Below are 21,725 nucleotides of genomic sequence, written 5' to 3'. Positions count from 1 at the left end.
TACAGACTGCAACTTGGGCGGCATACGGACTGCAACTTGAGGGGCTTAGAGACTGCAACTTGGGGGTCTTAGAGACTGCAACTTGGGGGGCTTACAGACTGCAACTTGGGGGTCTTAGAGACTGCAACTTGGGGGTCTTAGAGACTGCAACTTGGGGGTCTTAGAGACTGCAACTTGGGGGTCTTAGAGACTGCAACATGGGTGGCTGCCTGTATAGACACAGACTTAGCACCCTTGACAGATCCACCATTGCCGCTGTGCCAATGACATGCCCTTTGTGAGAGAATGATGTTTAAAGGAATACTAAACCCCAAGTCACTAGAGGGGTGCCAACTGGTTAGACACTATCTATTCACTAACCTCCTGCCCTCTTGCTGCTCCATCCCCTGCTTGCTTCAAGGATCCTAACCGTTTGGGTTGGTTCTCCTTTAAAAGCTGCAAGCACAGGAACATGGGTGGGTCTGAATATGTTCTAAATCATGTGTTTTCATATTGAATTCTATGCACACTGGCCTCAAAATATGAGACCTACTGGGAACATTGGGCGCTGCACATAAGAACTCTGTGAAATTTACTGGCACATGAGGGGCATTTAAAGGGGTTGTTCAGCTTTGAGTTAACTTTTAGTATTATGTAGAGAGTAATATTCTGAGACAATTTGCATTTGGTTTTAATTTTTTATTATTTGTGTTTTTTTTTTATTTTAGATATTTAGCTTTTTTATTCTGCAGCTCTGGAGTTTGCAATTTCAGCATTCTGGTTGCTAGGGTCCAAATTACCCTACCAACCACGCATTGCTTTGAATAAGAGAGTGGAATATGGATATGGTTCATGCCCAGGGCTGGTCAGGCAGGTGCACTTATTTTAACAGCAATGTCTGTGTATCTGTGCATGTATTGCCAGTCAGGAGGCAATTTAAAGGTGTAGATAATGTTTAGTCTGTTATAGAATGGCCAGTTCAAAGCAATTTTTCAGTTGATCTAAATCTTTTCTTTTTTTGTAGTTTTTGAATTATTTACCTTCTTCTGACTCCTTCCAGCTTTCAAATGGGGGTCACTGACCCCATCTATAAAAACAAATGCTCTGTAAGACTAAACACTTATAGTTATTGCTATTTTTTTTTTTACTCCTCTTTCTATTCAGGCTTCTCCTATTCATATTCCAGTCTCTTATTCATATCAGTGTGTGGTTGCTAGGGTAATTTGTACCCTAGAAACCAGATTATTTATTACTCCTCTTTCTATTCAGGCTACTCCTATTCATATTCCAGTCTCTTCACACATGCACATCCGGTAGTTGTTAAACCAGATTACTTATTACTCCTCTTTCTATTCAGGATTCTCCTATTCTTATTCCAGTCTCTTATTCAGATCAGTGCGTGGTTGCTAGGGTAAATCGGACCCTAGAAACCAGATTACTTATTACTTATCTTTCTATTCAGGCTACTCCTATTGATATTCCAGTCTCTTCACACATCACACATGCACATCCGGTAGTTGTTAAACCAGATTACTTATTACTCCTCTTTCTATTCAGGCTTCTCCTATTCTTATTCCAGTCTCTTATTCAGATCAGTGGGTGGTTGCTAGGGTAAATCGGACCCTAGAAACCAGATTACTTATTACTCCTTTCTATTCAGGCTTCTCCTATTCATATTCCAGTCTCTTATTCAGATCAGTGCGTGGTTGCCAGGGTAATTTGGACCCTAGAAACAAGATTGCTGAAACTGTATACTGGAGAGCTGCTGAATAAAAAGCCAAATAACACAAAAACCACAAAAAAAAAAAAAATGAAACCAATGGCAAGTTGTCTCTGAATATCACTCTCTACAAAAGTTAAATGAAAATCGTACAACCCCTTTAAGGGAGCTAGCACACGGGCAGATTCGGGGAGACTTAGTCGCCTGGCGACATCTCTCCTCTTCTGCGGCGTGACAATCTCACCCAACTGCCTTCCGCCTGCTATAATGAGAAAACGCCAGCGTCAATGCACTCGCAGCGCTTCAATTTCCGAGGTCGCCGGTTGCCTCAAACTTCGGAAATCGAAGCGCCGCGAGTGCATTGGCGCAGGCGTTTTTTCATTATAGCGGGCGGAAGGCAGTTTGGGGAGATTGTCTCGCCGCAGAACAGGCGATTAGTCGCCAGGCGACTAAATCTGCCCGTGTACTAAAGCCCTAAATCAATTATCCTGCAATCAAGGGTTATCAGGCCTAATTTACTATATCAGTTGGCCAAAAGGAAGTGAAGAGGGGCCCAGATCTGTAACTTGCTGCTGTTCTGATTGTCCGGCCAGTCTGCCTGAACTGATGTAACAGTTACTATACGGGTCAGAGTAGGTGTATGGTTGCCTTTATGAGCCTCAGATTGAACAGCCCTGCCTTATTTATGTACTGGAACAAGTTTTCTGGGTGGCATTTAGGGTTTTGGCTTAAATTTCTCAGACTTATGGAACATGAGGCGTGTTCTCTTCTGGCTGAGCAGTACTCGTCATTCACTTCCATGCGATCAGTGTGTCCCCGGCAGTGTAATACAGCAGTGATACAGGATTACATGGGTAGGAGCATAACGATTAGTCTATTGAAGGGTGTTTAGTCAGCCTCTTGCAATCACCAAACTGGCTATGACCTGAATTAACTTTGCCTTGTGCAGATCTCTATGTATGGCTGTTTGTATTGTATATATTGTAACCATGGGTAAGTGATATGAGTCAGTGAATGATACAGGAGCTACTATGTACTGAGCATGTGATCTCCCTAATCATGGCTTCTTCTCTGTTCATCACATACATTTTCTCTGCTGGTCCTGCTCTGACTCTTGGGACTGCTCAGGGCTGTCTAGGGTTGCCACCTTTTCTGGAAAAAAAATACCGTCCTTCCTATATTTTTGTGGTTTTTCCCTATAAATAACATTGGTATCAAGCAACATTTTTACCGGCCAAGTGGAAACCCTAGGGGCAAAGTTTACCCCAACTGCAGAAATATATTAATGTTTGGCCTTTTTCTTCTGCTTCAGGGGATAAAAATGGAGACTTTGAAAATAAAACATTTTGCTGTTGGCTCTGAAGTTTCTCTAAGGAGCCTTAAAGAGGTGGTTCACCTTTATGTTAAAGGACAAGTAACATAATTTTTTTATTAAAAAAGTCGTTAAACTTTTAAATCGCTAAGTCTTTATTAATAAATAACTTATCGAAACTCCGCTTGCGGCGGCGCTCGATTTCTCCTCCCCGCTTTCCTTATAGGAGATAGCAAGGGAGGAGAAATCGAGCAGCGCATGATGGATCATCGCCGTGTCGCCCTTTCTGAAGAGGAGAGCAAGCAGAGTTTCAATAAGTTATTTCTTAAAGACTTAGCGATTTAAAAGTTTAATTTGTCTTGTATTTTTTTCGTTCTACACTAACTAATTTTTTAATTTAAATTTTTTTTTGTTACTGATCCTTTATCTGTCTCTTATGACAGAGACATGCTGGACTATTCGGGCTTAAAGTGGTTGTTCACCTTTCAATTAACTGTTACTATGAAGTAGAGAGTGATATTTGACAATTTGCCTTTTTAACTATTTGCGTTTTTCGAGTTATTTAGCTTTTGATTCAGCAGCTCTCCAGTTTGCAATTTCAGCAATCTGGTTTCCAGGGTCCAAATTACCCTAGCAACCATGCATTGATTTGAATAAGAGACTGGAATATGAATAGAAGAGGCCTGAATAGAAAGATGATTAATAAAAAGTTGCAATAACAACACATTATTAGTCTTGCAGAGCATTTGTTTTTTAGATGGGGTCAGTCAGGCCGGGGATGCTGCTATAAGGTGCTATAGAAAGTCAGTATTTAGTTGACTTGTGGGGGTTGCTTGGGCCTCTGCGTACCTGAAATGCCAGGGCCTATTTTAATTCTCAGCCAAGACCTGGGGTCAGTGACCCTTATTTGAAAGCTGGAAAGAGTCAGAAGAAAAAAGGTCTAAATTACCCTAGCAATCATGCATTGATTTGAATAAGAGACTGGAATATCAGTAGGAGAGGTCCTGGATAGAAAAATGAGTAACAAAAAGTAGCCATAACAACACATTGGTAGTCTTGCAGAGCATTTGTTTTTTTAGATGGGGTCAGTGACCCTCATTTGAAAGCTGAAAAAAGTCAGAAGAAAAAAGGAAATAATTAAAAACTGTAAACAAAAATAAGACCTATTAAAAACCTTATAACTGGCAATTCTATAACATACTAAAAGTTAACTTAAAGGTGAAACACTTCTTTAAATAACATTAGGAGCAGTTACTGGTGGTCGGGGCATTTCGACCTTTTCTATGTACCACTGTATAACAATGTGGTCAAAACTCTTCTTTTTTTTTTTTTTTCCACTGGTCTTAGGGTGCTGGAAAAACACAGAAGGCGGCATTCAACAGCAACAAAACGGATATGTAAAGTGTTTTACCTGTCCCAGTGTTAGTAAACTGAGAGATATTTTGATCAGATTTGTTGCCTGCAGAGAAATCTGCTTTAACCACAGAAAACAAATCTGCTGAAAAGACCTCCCTATTAGCTAACCTCCTCATTGTCCCAGACTACTAGCCACTGTGCTACTGGTTATCTACTGGTTATCTTCACTCACTGCCTGGCTCAGTGCTATCTCACTCCATGCACTCAATGAGCTTTGTTCATGATATACATGAAAGGGGCAATGTCTTTCAAGAACGAAAAGTTGTGGAAAAAATACATACTTCCTGAAGACTTTCTAGCCACTTTTTGTGTTTATTGGGGGGAGTTTGTTCCTGCTAATCACGTGACTCTCTCTGCTTTCTTTCTGGGTAAAAAAACCCAAAAAACTAAAAGCAGAAGACCAGTTTTGCTTTATGGTAAGGTGACCTATCTCTTTAAAGGGCACTGGATTTATGGTTAAAAAAAAATACAACTAAACTGTAGTGTGATTTAACAGTCTTTTACAACTGTTTATTGCTCAGTTTAATTTTTTTCTGGCAGAAAACACACCCTTGCTGTAAAATAAACTATGCATACACTCTGGTGCATCATTACAGCAATAATAATAGGGGTTGTTCACCTTTGAGTTAACTTTTAGTATGATGTAGAGAGTGATATTCTGCAACAACATACATTTGGTTTTCATGTTTTATTATTTGTGGTTTTTCAGTTATTTCGTTTTTTATTCAGCAGCTCTTCAGTTTGCAGTTTCAGTAATCTGGTTGCCAGGGTCCAAATTAACCTAGCAACAATGCATTGATTTGAATAAGATTCTGGAATGTGAATAGGAGAGGCCTGAATAGAAAGATAAGTAATAAAAAGTAGCACATGGCCAGGGGCTGAATGGAAGGATTCTGATAGATTAGGCATAAACAGAGGTGACCAAATACAATGATTATTATTATTCTCATCCTTTATTTAGATAGAGCTGATATAGTTCACTGTGCTTTACACATGTCATTTACAGCTACTGTTGTAGGAATCACATCTTGGTTAAAATCAATCCGAATCGCCCCATTAGATTAGTGATTCTGGCTTTCACAAATAAAAACATTCTCATTTCCTGTAGGATGGTATGTGGTCAGCACTCAGTGCAGCCTGGGAAGTGATTCATTCAGCTCCACATCAGGGAAAAACACTCATTAGTATGTCTATTAGCACATCTTTTATCCCTTAAAGGGGAACTATTGTGACAATGTAATATAAGCTTCCTCATACTGAAGAAAGAAACTTTCTAAATACAATCAATTACAAATTCTGCATAGTTTCTGAAATAATCAAGTTTATCTTCACTATTCCTCTCTCAGCATCTGTTTCTCTTCATTCTCTCTTCATGCAGCAGTTGGGTGTCAGATGAATGATCCAATATATCTTATAGGGGGGCTCCCTTTCCTAGCAGATGTATTAAGGTGGCCAAACACAGAGAGATCCGCTCGTTTGGCGACATCGTCAAATGAGCGGATCTCTCCCCGATATGCCCACCTTGAGGTGCGCAATATCGGGCTGATCCGATTGTGGGCCCTAGGGCCCAACGATCGGATCCTAACGGTGGCTTTACGGGCGATCGGATCGCGGGACCGCATCAACAAATAGATGCGGCCATGATCCGACGGGATTTTTAGTCACATCCGATGGAGATCTGGCCAACTTTCGGCCAGATCTCGATCGGGGAAGCCCGTCGGGGGGCTCCATACACGAGCCAATAAGCTGCCGACTCGGTCTGTCGGCAGCTTCTATCGCCCCGTGTATGGCCACCTTTAGAGCTCACTCAAATAACTGATTTCAGTACAAACAAAATCTTATATACTGCTTTTTGCAACAATTCTGCATGTAGAGAGACATGATGTCTGGTGATTTTATACATACAATGCATCTTCTAGGCAAAAGGAGCCCCCCTATAAGATATATTGGATAATTCATCTGACACCCAACTCCTGCATGAAGACAGAATGAAGAGAAACAGATGCTGAGAGAGGGATAGTGAAGATCAACTTGATTATTTCAGAAACAGTACAGAATTTTTGATTGATTGTATTTAGAAAGTTCCTTATTTCAGAATTCTGAAGCTTACAGTATATTAAATTTTCATTTTCGCGATAGTTCCCCTTTAAATGAAAACTATACTCCCAAACAATATAGGTCTCTATAAAAAATATTGCATGCAACAGGTGATATGTAAAACCTTGCTTCATGTAAATAAACCATTTTCATAATAATATACTATGTATATTATATATACTATAATATGTATGTGCCATTGGATAATCCTAATAGAAAATTGCCATTTTAAATAATAAAGACCGCCCCCATGGATCCTAGTATATATCCAGTTTGGTAAGATTCTTTAATACTGCCACGTAGTTTATATCAAACTATCCGTTGCTTAAAGGGATTCTTTTATGATTTTTATGGTGTAGTTTTTATTTCTTAATTGCACTGTTTACACTGCAAATAATTCACTCTACAATATAAAATTTCATTCCAGAACCAGCAAGTATATATTTTTTTTTTTTTTTTTAGTTGTAATATTGGTGTGTAGGTAGTTCCATCCACTTTAGGATGGAACTGCCTTCTGGCAGGCTGTTGTTTCTCCTACTCAATGTAACTGAAGGAGTCGCAGTGGGAACTGGATTTTTACTATTAAGTGTTGTTCTTATATCTACCTGGCAGCTGTTCTCTTTTGTCAGGGAGCTGTTATCTGGTTACCTTCCCATTGTTCTGTTGTTAAGCTATGGGGGTGGGGGGTGATATCACTCAAACATCAGTCACTCTTTACTGCTGTACTGAGAGTTAATCAGAGCACAAGCCACATGACTGGGGGCAGCTGGGAAATTGACAATATGTCTAGCCCCATGTCGGATTTCAAAATGAAATATAAAAAAATCTGTTTGCTCTTTTGAGAAATGGATTTCAGTTCAGAAGTCTGCTGGAGTAGGACTATTATCTGATGCGTTTTGAAAAAAATATGTTTTCTCATGACAGTATCCCTTTAAGTATTCGTTTTGGGATCATAGTTTTCCTTTAATAGTTGGTGTGCAGTGAGCGGTCATTCGGTCAGAAAATGCCATGCAGCACAAGTATTATCCTTAATGTGGCTACATTCTCTGCTCCAGTGAGAGGTTTGGGAAGGTTTGCCTTTGGTGTCTATGCCAGATATACTTCGCTGTGTTAGCTTGTGAATTAGGAAAGTCATTTTGATGTGGCTGAACGTTTTATGCAACACTATGGGATGATGATCAGGAAATTGCTAAAGTTCTACTCTATATTTAAGAAGCTCTGTGAATTAGCCAAGTGCATCTGATGACTGAATGAGTGCTGTTGTCATGAACCAGTCATGTGCCGTTACCATCTGTCAAACCTAAACATCTCATTGGCTGTTGTGTTTTTTTTTCTTTTTTGACAAATTTGCTCTATAAACAAGCTGTCGGTTTTAGTTCTTTGCCTTAAAGTGATACTGACAAGTTACTCTAACTTATATGATGTCAGTACAGGTATTGTTCCTAATATTATCCAAAATGCTTGGACCCTGGGGGTTTCCAGTAGTGATGTGCAAGCCGGGCGGGTTTGGGCTGACTCCTGCACCAAATCTTCAGGTCACGGGCCTAGCACTTTCGGGTCTGGCGCCTAAATTTATAGACCCGAGCCCACCCCTTTTGTGACATCACTGCGGGGTGGGCGCGGGTCTATAAATATGGAGGGCAATAGCGGGCCGGATGCGGATTGGGAGGGGACAGCCTACTCTGAGACATTTGACAACTTTCCACCACAATTTTTAAATTTGTAGACAATACCATGTTACATGTAGGAAGTCAACTGTAGGGTATTGACAACTGGGCCAGGAGGGAGGTTTATTTGTACAGATCCTATGTAATCTGATGGGTTTAAAGTAATAGAGGTGGAGGATCTTAAAATTTATTAGCCTGTCCCTAGTAGAGACAAGAAAGCTGTTTAGTGTATCCGTGGCTTCTTCCCAGATGTCATCTGCAATTTCAGGCGGCAAGCTTGATCGAATGGAGAGGGCAATAGGTTTTGCAAAGCTCTATAGAGTTCTGAAACTAGCTACAATATGAGATTTAGTTGAAATAAAACTGTTTGCTTCTCCCCTTATACAGTCATATAAAAAAGTTTGGGAACCCCTCTTAATTCTTTGGGATTTTGTTTATCATTGGCTGAGCTTTCAAAGCAGCAACTTCCTTTTAATATATAACATGCCTTATGGAAACAGTAGTATTTCAGCAGTGACATAAAGTTATTGGATTAACAGAAAATATGCAATATGCATCATAACAAAATTGGACAGGTGCATAAATTTGGGCATCCCAACAGAGATATTACATCAATACTTAGTTGAACCTCCTTTTGCAAATGTAACAGCCTCTAGACTTCTCCTATAGCTTTTGATGAGTGTCTGGATTCTGAATGGTGGTATTTTTGACTATTCGTTCATACACTATCTCAGTTCACTTAAATTTGATGGCTGCCGCGCATGGACAGCCTGCTTCAAATCATCCCATAAATTTCCCATGATATTCAAGTCGTGGGACTGTGATGGCCATTCCAGAATATTGTACTTCTCCCTCTGCATAAATAAATGCCTTTGTAGATTTCCAAGTGTGTTTAGGGTCATTGTCTTGTTGGAATATCCAACCCCTGCGTAACTTCAACTTTGTGACTGATGCTTGAACATTATCCTGAAGAATTTGTTGATATTGGGTTGAATTCATCCGACCCTCGACTTTAACAAGGGCCCCAGCCCCTGAACTATTCACACAGCCCCACAGCATGATGGGACCTCCACCAAATTTGACAGTAGGTAGCAGGTGTTTTTCTTGGAATGCGGTGTTATTCTTCCGCCATGCAAAGCGTCTTTTTGTTATGACCAAATAGCTCAATATTTGTCTCATCAGCCCAAAGCACTTTGTTCCAAAATGACTGTGGCTTGTTTAAATGAGCTTTTACAAGCGACTGTTTGTGGTGTGAGTGCAGAAAGGGCTTCTTTCTCATCCCCCTTCCATACAGATGTTCTTTGTGCAAATTGCGCTGAATTGTAGAATGATTTACAGATACACCATCTGCAGCGAGATGTTCTTGCAAGCGTTTGGAGGTGATCTTTGGTTTTTCTCACAATCTTCCGCATATGCCACTCCTGTATTTTTCTTGGCCTGCCAGACCTGGGTTTTACAGCAACTGTGCCTGTGGCCTTCCATTTCCTGATTACATTCCTTACAGTTGAAACTGACAGTTTATTAAACCTCTGAGATAGTTTTTTGTAGCCTTCCCCTAAACCATGATACTGAACAATCTTTGTTTTCAGATCTTTTGAGAGTTGTTTTGAGGGTCCCATGCTGTCACTCTTCAGAGGAGAGTCAAACAGAAGCACAACTTGCAATTTGTCACCTTAAATACCTTCTCTCATGATTGGACACACCTGCCTATGAAGTTCAAGGCTTAACAAGCTTATCCAACCAATTTGGTGTTGCCAGTAATCAGTATTGAGCATGCCTTCAAATTAGCAAAATTACAAGGATACCCAAATTTTTGCACAGCCAGTTTTTCACATTTGATTTAATTTCATACAACTGAATACTGCTTCACTAAAAATCTTTGTTCAGAAAACACCCCAGTTCTCAAATGTTCATAGTAAATGAAAGACATACTATTATCTGTTTTTTGTTGAAAGTGGAGTAAATTATTATGCAGGCTGAGAGGGGTTCCTAAACGTTTTTCATATGACTGTACTTTCTCTTTTAGTGCTTTCCTCTCTAGTAGATATTTGGCAACTCTACCAATGAGTTGCATGCGCCTGAATGTTCCTTCAAATGTTGTGTTTTGCTACAGAATTCCCTTGTGATCATCTGCCAAATGCTGGGGAGAGCGCATGTGCCACTGTATCTGTACTTATCCATCATACAAGGCGTCCGTTTGTTTGCAGTCCTACAGCTTGTTACCTTGGGAAACCTGCATATAGGTAGCTACAACAGATTCCTCACTCCAGCATTGTGCTCAGAAGAGAATCCACAACACCTGCCCTTTTTTTTTTTACTCTACAGTGAAATAAATGATATCTCACTAGAAAAGCGTTCTATAAATGTTACTTATTATCCACATGTGCAAGGGAGAGGCACACTTACAAAATAAGACTACTTAGCTGCAAGATATACTTTCTCATATAATGGATTCGATAATTAAATGAGAGAACAAGTCTACTGCTCTTTTTCCCCCCATTAGGTGTGTCTAAATTGGTTTACATAATCTGTAATTATTATTATTGTTTTGTTCATTTGTTTATAAACCCCAAGCAAATGATGCAGCGCTACAGAAGCGCTTGCAAATGGTAGTGTGCCTTCATGATGCCGAAGGTGGTCTCCCTCATTCCACATCAGAAGCAGTGAGAAATTGCTTATGGCTTGGATAATGGAATGGTGACATTTCATACAGGAGGCAGGAAAAACAGACAGTATTTGCTCATAAAGACTTTAAAGGAGAAGGAAAGCTACCAAAGCAGTTTATTGCCAATAGATTAGCCACAATAGTGCAAGCTGTAACAATATATTTATTCTGCAGAATGCTTTACCATACCTGAGTAAACACCTCTAGAAGCTCCCTCTGTTTGTTTAGGATAGCAGCTGCCATATTAGCTTGGCATGACATAACTTCCTGCCTGAGTCTCCTTGTTCTAGGCTCACATTACAGCAGGGAGGGGAGGAAGGAGGGGGGAAAAGGGAGGGAGAGAGGAGCAAACTGAGCATGCTCAAGCCCTGCCCTGGAGGTTTAAGCTGAAAACAGGAAGTCTGATACAGAAACCCATGCATACACATTAGAAGGAAAGAAATTCTTTGTTTCTTTTGACAGAGCAGCATTACTTTGAGGGTTTACAGGTGTATTTATATAGACTGTTCTGATAAAGCTTGCTTCATTTTAGCCTTTCCTTCTCCTTTAATGAACCATACACTGAGAGGAACTTGGAGTTCCTAGTAGGATGTAGTTCTGCAGCTCAGTTAGAGTGATTCGTAATAAAACAGGGGGTCATGGGAAGCAGAGGGTGTATGGTTTTCTAAGGTATTGTATTGTTTTCAATCCTGGATTCAGTTTGGGATTTGGTTGAATCCAAGCTAATTTTAGCATGATTCAGATACGGCTGAATCCAAGAAGCAGGTCAACCAAATCCGAACCCTTATCTATGCACATGTTTTTGGGTATTTCCACTGGCGCATCTGCTTTTTCATAGCTGAAGAAGAGTTCGGATTCAGTTTGGATTCCAATTTGGTTCATCCCTATGGTTTTCCAGCATCTACCTATGATGAGTGGGTTGACCCAGGACCCACAAGTTGCAATGGTTTGGGTTCAGGCAGGTGACAGGACAAACTTCTAGCACAGGGGTCCTCAACTGCCGGGCCGCGGACAATCTTGAATTGGGCCGCTGAGCCTAGCGACCAATCAACACGGTGCCCCTGGCGTGCCCGAATTGGATCCCGACCTCTTCCTCCCGACCCCTGGTCCTTGCAAAAAAATTTGGCTCTACACCGGTCCCCGGGCCATAAAAGGTTGGTGACCCTGTTCTAGCAGTGCCCTGACCCTGCACTGTGGTGACTGATCCCACCCATACATGAGTACCAATGGAGCGTCAAATTCGGTGTGGATCATGAAGCAGAAGAGGACTTCTTGCATGCGGGTGCTTCAGCACCATGTTGCTTACCTTTTCCAGTGGTCCCCTTCAGCAGATTTAGGGGCAGATTTATGAAAATATGAGATTAAAGCACACCCTTTTTTTTTTTTTTTTTTTTTTTTTAAGAATTGTATTTATACATATGGTTTATTCTAGCTTTCACCCACTAATAAATATGATTCCAAAAATCCAGTAGAAATGAATAGGAAGGTAGAGAATTTTTTGTGTGGTGTGCTCTAATCTACCCCTTAGACTTAGGTATGTTTTCTGACTGCACTAGGGATACCGGGGAAAGGCAAGTAACCGGGCAGCATGGCACTGCATTACTTTTCCCCTGGACAGGTTCAATATTTCTTAAAAAAGAGCGCTGTTAACAGAATAAAAAGGGTCAATAAATATGTTATTTGTAAAAACTTCTTACTGTACAGTACAGGTATGGGATGCGTTATCTGGAAACCCATTATCCAGAAAGCACTGAATTACTGAAAGGCTGTCTCCCATAAACTCCATTACATTCAAATAATTCCGATTTATTTAAAAATGATTTCCTTTTTCCTTGTAACCGTACCTTGTATTTGATCCCAACTAAGATATACTTAATCCTTATTGGAGGCAAAACCAGACAATTGGGTTTAATTAATATTTAATTGATGTTTTAGTAGACTTAAAGGGAAACTGTCATAGGAAATCATGTTTTTTTTTCAAAAGGCATCAGTTAATAGTGCTGCTCCAGCATTCAAAAGACATCAGTTAATAGTGCTGCTCCAGCAGAATTCTGCACTGAAATCCGTTTCTCAAAAAAAAAACAAAAAAAAAAAAACAGATTTTTTTTAATATTTGGAATCTGACATGGGGCTAGACATAGTCATTTTCCCAGCTGCCCCCAGTCATGTGACTTGTGCTCTGATAAACGTCAGTCACTCTTTACTGCTCTACTGCAAGTTGGATTGATATCACCCCCTTACTCCCCCCCCCCCCAGCAGCCCATCAGCAGAACAATGGGAAGGTAACCAGATAACCACTCCCTTAAGGTCCCCATAGACGCGACGATTCTTCTTTGGTGAACGACCGATTTCAGTGCAGCCGACAATCCATCAAATTATCGTGCGGTTAGTGGGATTCGAACGATCGTACATCTTACGATTTTTCGGCCGACATCTAGCAGAAAATTGATCGGCCAGGTTAAAAAATCTTTATCGGTCCCGGTGCAATCTATCTATGTTTGCAGGGCCGAGCAGGCAGCTACTCTTCAGTTTTGCTGGCAATATCGCTTGAAATGGTCTTTTTAGTTGATGGACACATCGTAAATTTAAACGATCATTTCGAGATAATCGTGGTCTCACAATAACGATTCGATCTTTTAAAAATCTTTACATCTATGGCCAGCTTAACACTGGATAACAGGTTCCATACCTGTACTTGGAAATAAAAGTGGCTTTATAATGTTACTTGCCCTCACTTGTAGCTTGATTCAGCAGGGTATGTGCAAAGCTTCTCTCTTTCTAATGTCATTTACTGGAAGGTCATTGCTGTTTAGCCATTAATCTGGCCATAGACATGCAGATTTTAGCCTTGTATCCAACAAACGAATCTTCCAAGCTTCAAATAACCATTCGGACAACAATCGTACAAAAGTTATGTCCGAAGATAGTAAAGCAATTCACCCATTGATATTGGCAGGCAATACATGCAGAGATATTAACGTTAGCCGACAGAAATCTTCTCACCTGTCAGGTCGACTAAACAACCGATCGCCATGGTGAGAAAAATGTCGGGACGATCCTCACAAGGTCCAAAAAACGTACAAAACTACGTATTAAATTAATGAAAATATAATGCACTCTTGGCCTGCACTGGTAAAACTGGTTTGTTTGCTTCAGTAACTCTACTATAGTGTGTAAATATAGTGTGTGTATATATAAGCTGTTGGATAGCTGTGGGGCAGCCATTCAAAGCTGAAAAAGGAGAAAAGGCCCTGTAGTATACAATGCTAGTCTACGTAGCTTATCTGTTATCTACTATTTGTCTTGTGCTTGAATGACTGGCCCAGTGCCATGCTGCCCGGTTACTTGCCTTTCCCCGGTATCCCTAGTGTAGCAGCTTGATTAAATAAACTATATTAGTCTTTCTGAAGCAAACACCCCAGTTTTAACAGTGCAGGGCAACACTACATTATTTATTCATTACGTGATTCATTGATGTTGCTGTTCCTTTAACTTATTACTACATAATTTAACGCACATTGGATCTTGCAGTCGCCTTTTGGGAAAGACAGAGTACATCCGCAAGCTGTGTTTTATAATGGTATTTTTTTTATTAAGCATTAATCATAGTACCATTTCTGAGAGATGGATCAGCAGGTGGAAAAGGGTAGAGTGGATTTTGAACTTGAAAAAAATTAGTGTTATTGGTATTTTAAAGGTGAACTAAATCACAAAGGCTAGGAATGAAACGCCTTAAGGTGGCCATACACGGGCCGATAAAAGCTGCCGACAGACCGGCAGCTTATTGGCCCGTGTATGGGGGCCCCCGACGGGCTTCCCTGATCGAGATCTGGCCGAAAGTCGGCCAGATCTCGATCAGATGGGACTAAAAATCCCATCGGATCGCGAGAATCTATTCGTTGATGCTGTCCCGCGATCCGACCGACCGTTCCCGTTCATTAGGATCCGATCGTTGGGCCCTAGGGCCCAGGATCGGATCAGCCCGATATTGCCAACCTCAAGGTGGGCATATCGGAGAGAGATCTGCTCGTTTCGCGACATCACCAAACGAGCGGATCTCTCCATGTATGGCCACCTTTACATGACCATATTTGATTGCACAGTTAGGCCAATTTTTACCATACTGCCTGACATTTTGGGCATGGGAATCCATTTCAACAGACTAGTGCTTTAACACCAGTTGACTTCTAGTCCCCACCCTGGAATGCAGAGGGACATCAACATGAAACAAGGCGACATAGACACAACTGCATGTGCTCATGTCCCTTTAAAATGAAATGGCATTGCACAATGGAAAATTATGAAAGGAAATTTAGCCATAGGATAGCAGTTATTTACTTGTATTTGATGCTCTTTACTAGGAACCTGTTTTGCTTTGGACGTTTTTTCTCTCCCATTGAAGTCTACGGGCATCATTTCCAAGACAAATCACAGCGAAGAAATTCGCTCATTATAATAATCTTATTTCTTATTAATTCACTGCTTTTTTTTTTTTTTTGATTTTTTTTTTTTGCTTAAACTATATTTGTTGCCAGGATCAGTTGCAAATGTTCAAAAGACCAATTTCATTTGCACATTTGTTTTAATAAAAATTCTGATGAGTTAATGTTTGGAACTCTTACAGGTTTATCGCAAAGCCATGTGCACTTCGTCTGGGTATCCAGAGCTGCGGCCCACGCAGAGCTCAGCCCAATGCCATCCTAGAAAAAGTGTTTGTGTCCATAACAAAGGTCAGTGTCCTTCTACATAGATGCCTTTTCTTTTCTTTGTTATGCCTTTTATTTTAATTAATTACACTGCATCGAGTAGTGGATAGAAACTAGTGATGCACCGAATCCAGGATTCGGTTCGCGCAGGATTCAGCCTTTTTCAGCATGATTCGGTTTCGGCCGAATCATTCCCGACCGAACCGAATCCTAATTTGCATATGCAAATTAGGGGTGGAGAGGGAAATTGCGTGACTTATCGTCTCAAAACGAGGAAGCAAAAATGTTTTCCCCTTCCCACCCGTAATTTGCATATGCAAATTAGGGTTCGGGATTCGGTTCGGTGTTCGGCCGAATCCTTCACAAAGGATTCGGGGGTTCGGTCGAATCCAAAATCGTGGATTCGGTGCATCCCTAGTAGAAACCAAATATGTAGAATTAATTGAATATATCCTGAGATATGGCACATCTCCTTCATATGACTAACATTTATGGCTTTCTCAGTCACAACACAGAGACACCCATAATGTTATGGAGAGGGCAGAAATTTCAAAATATCAAATGGTGATTTTTAGGTCCTGTACATAAAGATGATTTTACATAAAAAATCTTTGCACAGTTTCAGAGTTGAAAGATGCTTGACTTAACTATGCATTGACTTGCCATTAAGGATAAAGGAGAAATTCACCTTTAGGTTAGTGTCACATTGGGTTGATTCTCGGTCTGCATATAAGTGCCGGCCAATTTAATTTTAATGTGATTTGCTCCTCTTTACACCTGGAACAGTGCATATAAGAGTTAAAGGATGGTTAGAAGGATAGTTTAAAACCAAGTAAGCTTTATCAGAAAGGCCTATATCAATACACCAGTAAAGCCTCAAGGCAATGCTGCTTTGAGTCTTCTGTCAAAAAAAAAAAATCTAATTTCTTTCCTTCTATTGTGTACACATGGGCTTCTGTTTCAGACTTTCTGTATTTAACATAAACCTCCAGGGTTCAGCATGAGCATGCTCAGTTTGCTCCTCTCCCCCTCCCTCCTTCTCCCCCCCCCCCGGCTGTAATCTGAGCCCAGAGCTATGAGTGAGCAGGGAGAGACTCGTGCAGGAAGTGATGTCACACCAAGCTAATATGGCCGCTGCTATTCTAAACAACCAGATAGAACTTCTAGAGATGTTTACTCTGGTATGTTAAAGCATTTTACAGAATAAATATAGCATTTTAGCTTGCACTATTGCGGCTAATCTATTGGCAGTAATCTGCATCAGTAGCTTTCCTTCTTCTTTAAGTGTATACAGAAATATTCCAGTATAGAAAACTCGGCAACAGTACTGTACAGAGCAGGTGCCTTCCCGGGGGGACACAGGGGATACTTGGGAAATGGTATGGCAATTCTTTAGCAGAAAGTACCCTAAGATAGTGCAATTTTTATGGAAGATGGCACTGGTCAAGCCAGAAGGGCAGCAGTTTGCCTCCCTGGATGGTACCCAACATATTGGCACTTTTCAGTGTTTTAATTTGGAGGAATAATGACCTAGTCTACATTTTTTTCAAAATTCAAAACTAGGAATGCACGGAATCCAGGATTAAGCCTTTTTTGAGCAGGATTCGGATTCGGTCGTATCCTTCTGCCCGGCTGAACCGAATACTAATTTGCATATGCAAATTAGGGGCGGGGAGGAAAATCCTGTGACTTTTTGTCACAAAACAAGAAAGTAAGGATGCACTGAATCTAGGATTTGGTTTGGGATTCGGCCGAATCCTTCTGACCGGCCGAACCGATCCTAATTTGCATGTGCAAATTAGGGGTGGGGAGGGGAATCCCATGACTTTGTCTCAAACAAGGAAGTAAAAACAGTTTTCCCCTTCCCACCCCTAATTAGGATTTGGTTCGGTATTCGGCCGAATCTTTTGCAAAGGATTCACGGGTTCGGCCGAACCCAAAATAGTGGATTTGGTGCATCCCTACAAGGAAGTAAAAAATGTTTTCCCCTTCCCACCCCTAATTTGCATATGCAAATTAGGATTCGGTTCGGTATTTTGCCGGCTCTTTCGCGAAGGATTTGGGGGTTAGGCCGAATCCAAAATAGTGGATTCGGTGCATCCCTATTCAAAACCAGTGAACAGAAATGGATGAACAATCCAGCTGCATTTACACTTTCATTAATTATGTTTGGGTAGAGTTCCCCTTGATAGAAGATTTATGTAATAGTTTGCTAGGAATTAGATGCTGATCGCCGGTGGCTGCTTTTTTGGGGGAAAAGAACATTGCTTTAGTAGGGTTTTCTTTTATAGACAGGGTAAAGGTTGAGCTAAAATATTAATAAATAAAGCAATGCGTTGCTGGAATTTCACCTTGTGTTTTTCCAGATTTCTCTCCTCGTCTGCTCTCATTCTCCTTAGTGTGCATGTATAGTTCACAGTACATAGATTTATTTGTGGCTAATCAAAGGTTCACAAGATAACAAATATTGATCTCTAAGGGTAAGGGCACACAGGCAGATTCGGGGAGATTAGTCACTCTGGCGACAAATCACCTCTTCTTCGGGGCGACAATCTCCCCGAATTTGCCTTCTCCTACCTTCCCGCTGGCTATAATGAAAAATCGCCAGTGGGATGGCACTCGCGGCACTTCGTTTTCTGAAGTTGCCTCACGAGGAAACCGGGTGAATTCGGAAAATGAAAAAATCTCCCTGAATCTGCCCGTGTGCCCTTACCTTTAATAGCCATCTCTTTCTAATCTAATTTCAATTTACTTTTTCAACTCTTTCTTCATTATTTTACAATAATAGACACTTTTTGCCCTTTTTTTGTATTTTCTTTCTTTTTTTTTTTTTTTGCAAGCAATAAATTACATGAGCCACAATAATTTGACACCCTTAAGGTGTCACAAGCTTTCTGTTATCGCTCTACCTTGCACCTTGTACATATCATATCTTCTCTGGTTTAGTAATAATAAATGGAGGGAGGAGTGAAATTTAGGGTAAAGTCTAGGGATTTCACATCTCTGTCAATAATTTGCTTGTTGTGCGTTCTTAGGTCAGCCTGTTTGTCCCAGCCAGTCACACGGAGAAGACACAGAATACATTTTGTAATGCATTCTGTTTTCACTTATTTATAAGGGAAACTTTGAAACTTTCATTGTTTCTGAAATATGACTTTGTCACATGTTGAGATAAGATTGCTCTTGTTGTGCATTCATTAGCTTTACATGGTATGCCAGTAAGCACAACACTGGCTAATGATACCACACAATGCAAAATGGGTGTGTTTTTATTGATGTGTGGTTAAAGTGAAGTAACTAAGTGCTGAATTATGCCGATGATGCTTTTTATTAAACTCTGCAGATCCATCAAAAAATTTTATAATTTGAATCTCTGTTATGTTGGCATAATTAAAGGAGACGCCTTTCTCTCCCAGACCTCACCACTAATGTGCTCTGCACCCCATACCTGATGTTATCAGACAGTAGCACAGCAGGGTTGGTGGGTTCCAACTCTGTCAACTTGACTTCCACCACCAGGCTCTTTGTTGACCAGAAGTATGCAGAATTGAATCAGATCTAGTCCTGGCTTCAACTGCATTTGATGATGGTTGGAGATTGGTACCAGTGAGCCTGCTCCAATTTACCCTAGCAACCAGGCAGTGTCTTGAATGTGAGATGGGAATCTAAATAGTAGGGCGAGTGAATAGAAAAAAAAATTAATTCAAAGAAGTAACATCAATAAAATTGTAACCTCAAACTCGTTTTTTTTGGCTGACACCTACTTGATAGCTGGAAAGAGACAGAAGAGCAAGGCAAATAAACTAAAAAACAATTAATATCTGTAGAAAAGGTACAGCACTAAGAATACATGTAGGTCATTCTGTAACATGCTGAAAGATTATTTAAAAGCGAACTACCCCTTTATTTTCACTTAGTGCTACTGTATCTTATTTCTAACATGCAAAATGCACCGAATGTCTTTCAAATAGCAGCACTTTATAATTCTTCTCTTCAAATGTAACATGTATGGGCATTCTTCATATATATATATATATATATATGACTGTGTGTTTCTTTCTTTCAAAAAGGAGCATTTGTCATGCTTTAACAGATTTGGGCTATCTTTATAAAAGAGCATTATATCGTGACGTGGAGCTTTCCTGAAACCAAGCTCAGAGAAATGTATACTTCATGTGTAAAACCGTGCTTTTGTGTTCTACTACAGTGCCCTGATGGGAAAAGGCTGGAAGGCTTATCCAAACAGTTAGACTGGGATGCACGCAAGATTCAAAGATGGTTCAGACATAGGCGGAATCAGGACAAGCCAAGCACACTAACAAAATTTTGTGAGAGCATGTAAGTAAATGTTTAAGTAGATAAACAAATATGTAAACTTATGTTCATACCCAGGCTGTGAGTAGTTAGCTCTAGGTCAATTTTTTTTTTACTGCAATTGTAAGCTTTTCTTGCAAGTGTCCCGATGCTCTTTGCCCTCGTACAAGGCATTCACTTTTATTTTGTCACCGGGGCAGGTAACAGGCACTCAAAATTGCTCCAATATCAGTAATATGGGTTTATGGCTTCTTCTGCATGTATAGGGGATTGTGCAGATTTCCAAAATACAACCACCTGCCTAGTGCACTAGTAAGTGTGCAGGTCATATATGGTCCTTTTAAGACTTTTTATAGCCTTGGCCATCTTACCTTTATACTGTATTCTGTTTTCAATAGAACTTTGTTTTTTTTTCCAATTTTAAATGTACATTCCTTATGTTACCATTACTTTGCACGTTTTTATGTGCAAATAAAAAAAAGTGCAAATACCAGTGTACCATGTGTTGTTACATAATTATTATAAAACGCTCTTTACTTGGCGAAACCTGTTGAATTCACTGGCAGCAATGTTACAGAATGTGCATGTTTTCACTCATGCCTACCCACTGCCAAAATCATCACACCTTTATAACTACAAAGTGATGTAACAAGTAAATAAACCCAATAGGATTGTATTGTTGCCAATATAGATTCGTGCAGCTTAGTTGTCTTCAAGTACAAGCTACTGTTTCATTATTACTGAGAAAAAGGAAATTCTTTTTAAAAATTAGAAGTATTTGCTTCAAATGGACTCTGTGGAAGATATTCTTTCTAAATTATTGGTTTCTGGATAAGGGATCCCCACACAGACAGACAGATTGATTTAGAAATCTGGTACCTTTTACCTGTATATGTAGCTGCAGAGATCCATTTGCTCAGTGCTTGGGCCAAACAACTAGATCACATGGTTGCTTTAGGTAAGTGACGACTGCAACTCTGTCAAAAAACACCACATTTCTTTTCTTCTATTGTGTACACATGGGCTTCTGTATCAGACTTCCTGTTTTCAGCTTAAACCTCCAGGGCTAGGGCTTGAGCATGCTCAGTTTGCTTCTATCCCCCTCCCTCCTCCCCTCCCTGCTGTAATCGGAGCTCAGAGTGAGCAGGGAGACATTCAGACAGGAAGTGATGTCACAGCAAGTTAATATGGCAGCTGCCATCCTAAAGAAACAGAGACAATGTCTAGAGCTGTTTACTTAGGTATGGAAAAGCATTCAAAAGAATGAAATTGGCATTCTATCTTGTACTGTTGTGGCTAATCTATTGGCAATAAACTGCCTTGGTAGCTTTCCTTCTTCCTTAAGATTCCTGGATGATATTTTTGTAAAATGTATGTTTTCACATGAATAAAGCTCGTAATATGTTAATTTACTCAATTGATTCTAACTGAAAAGAAAAATTCTAAATGCATCCCAAATCTGTTGCTAATTCCAGCCTGTTCAAAAGAGGCTCCATGAGCTGTCTGAAGCCTTCCATTGGTTTGTTTTTTTTTATGGCCACCAGCCTAAGTAAGGTCTCTATAGACTCGTTTTATTCCACAACCACAATATAATTTTGCCTTCAGATGTTTTGTGTATTGTATAATCTGCACAGCATTTTTCTATTTTTCTAATTCATAGATTCCCAAAGTATGGGACTAAGCCTTATAGGGGGAGGGGGGGGGGGTAAAGGCCAGTTAGGTTGAAATTCAAGAAAAAAATGTACTTCTAGATAATGCTTTGAATTCATTCAGGATTGCAAACTTTGGGTTTGGGTAAGTTAATGTTGGTTCTGGTTTGAAACTTATCTGACATTTGCATCTCTAATAC

General features: G+C 40.2%; 1 protein-coding gene across 2 annotated transcripts in view; it reads left to right on the top strand.

Annotated features, from left to right (window-relative positions):
* The window catches only part of cers5.S (ceramide synthase 5 S homeolog), a 48,297-nt gene that overhangs the window by 690 nt on the left and 25,882 nt on the right, over positions 1 to 21,725 (top strand). For both annotated transcript variants that reach the window (XM_041583212.1, NM_001095140.1), the window contains 2 exon segments: positions 15,481 to 15,586; positions 19,770 to 19,900. In XM_041583212.1, coding sequence (XP_041439146.1) covers positions 15,481 to 15,586; positions 19,770 to 19,900 — 237 coding nt within the window.

Source organism: Xenopus laevis, chromosome 2S (assembly GCF_017654675.1).
Source record: "Xenopus laevis strain J_2021 chromosome 2S, Xenopus_laevis_v10.1, whole genome shotgun sequence".
Lineage (NCBI taxonomy): Eukaryota > Metazoa > Chordata > Amphibia > Anura > Pipidae > Xenopus > Xenopus laevis.
The sequence above is the reverse complement of the archived record's forward strand: the minus strand, read 5'-3'. Positions and strand labels throughout refer to the sequence as shown.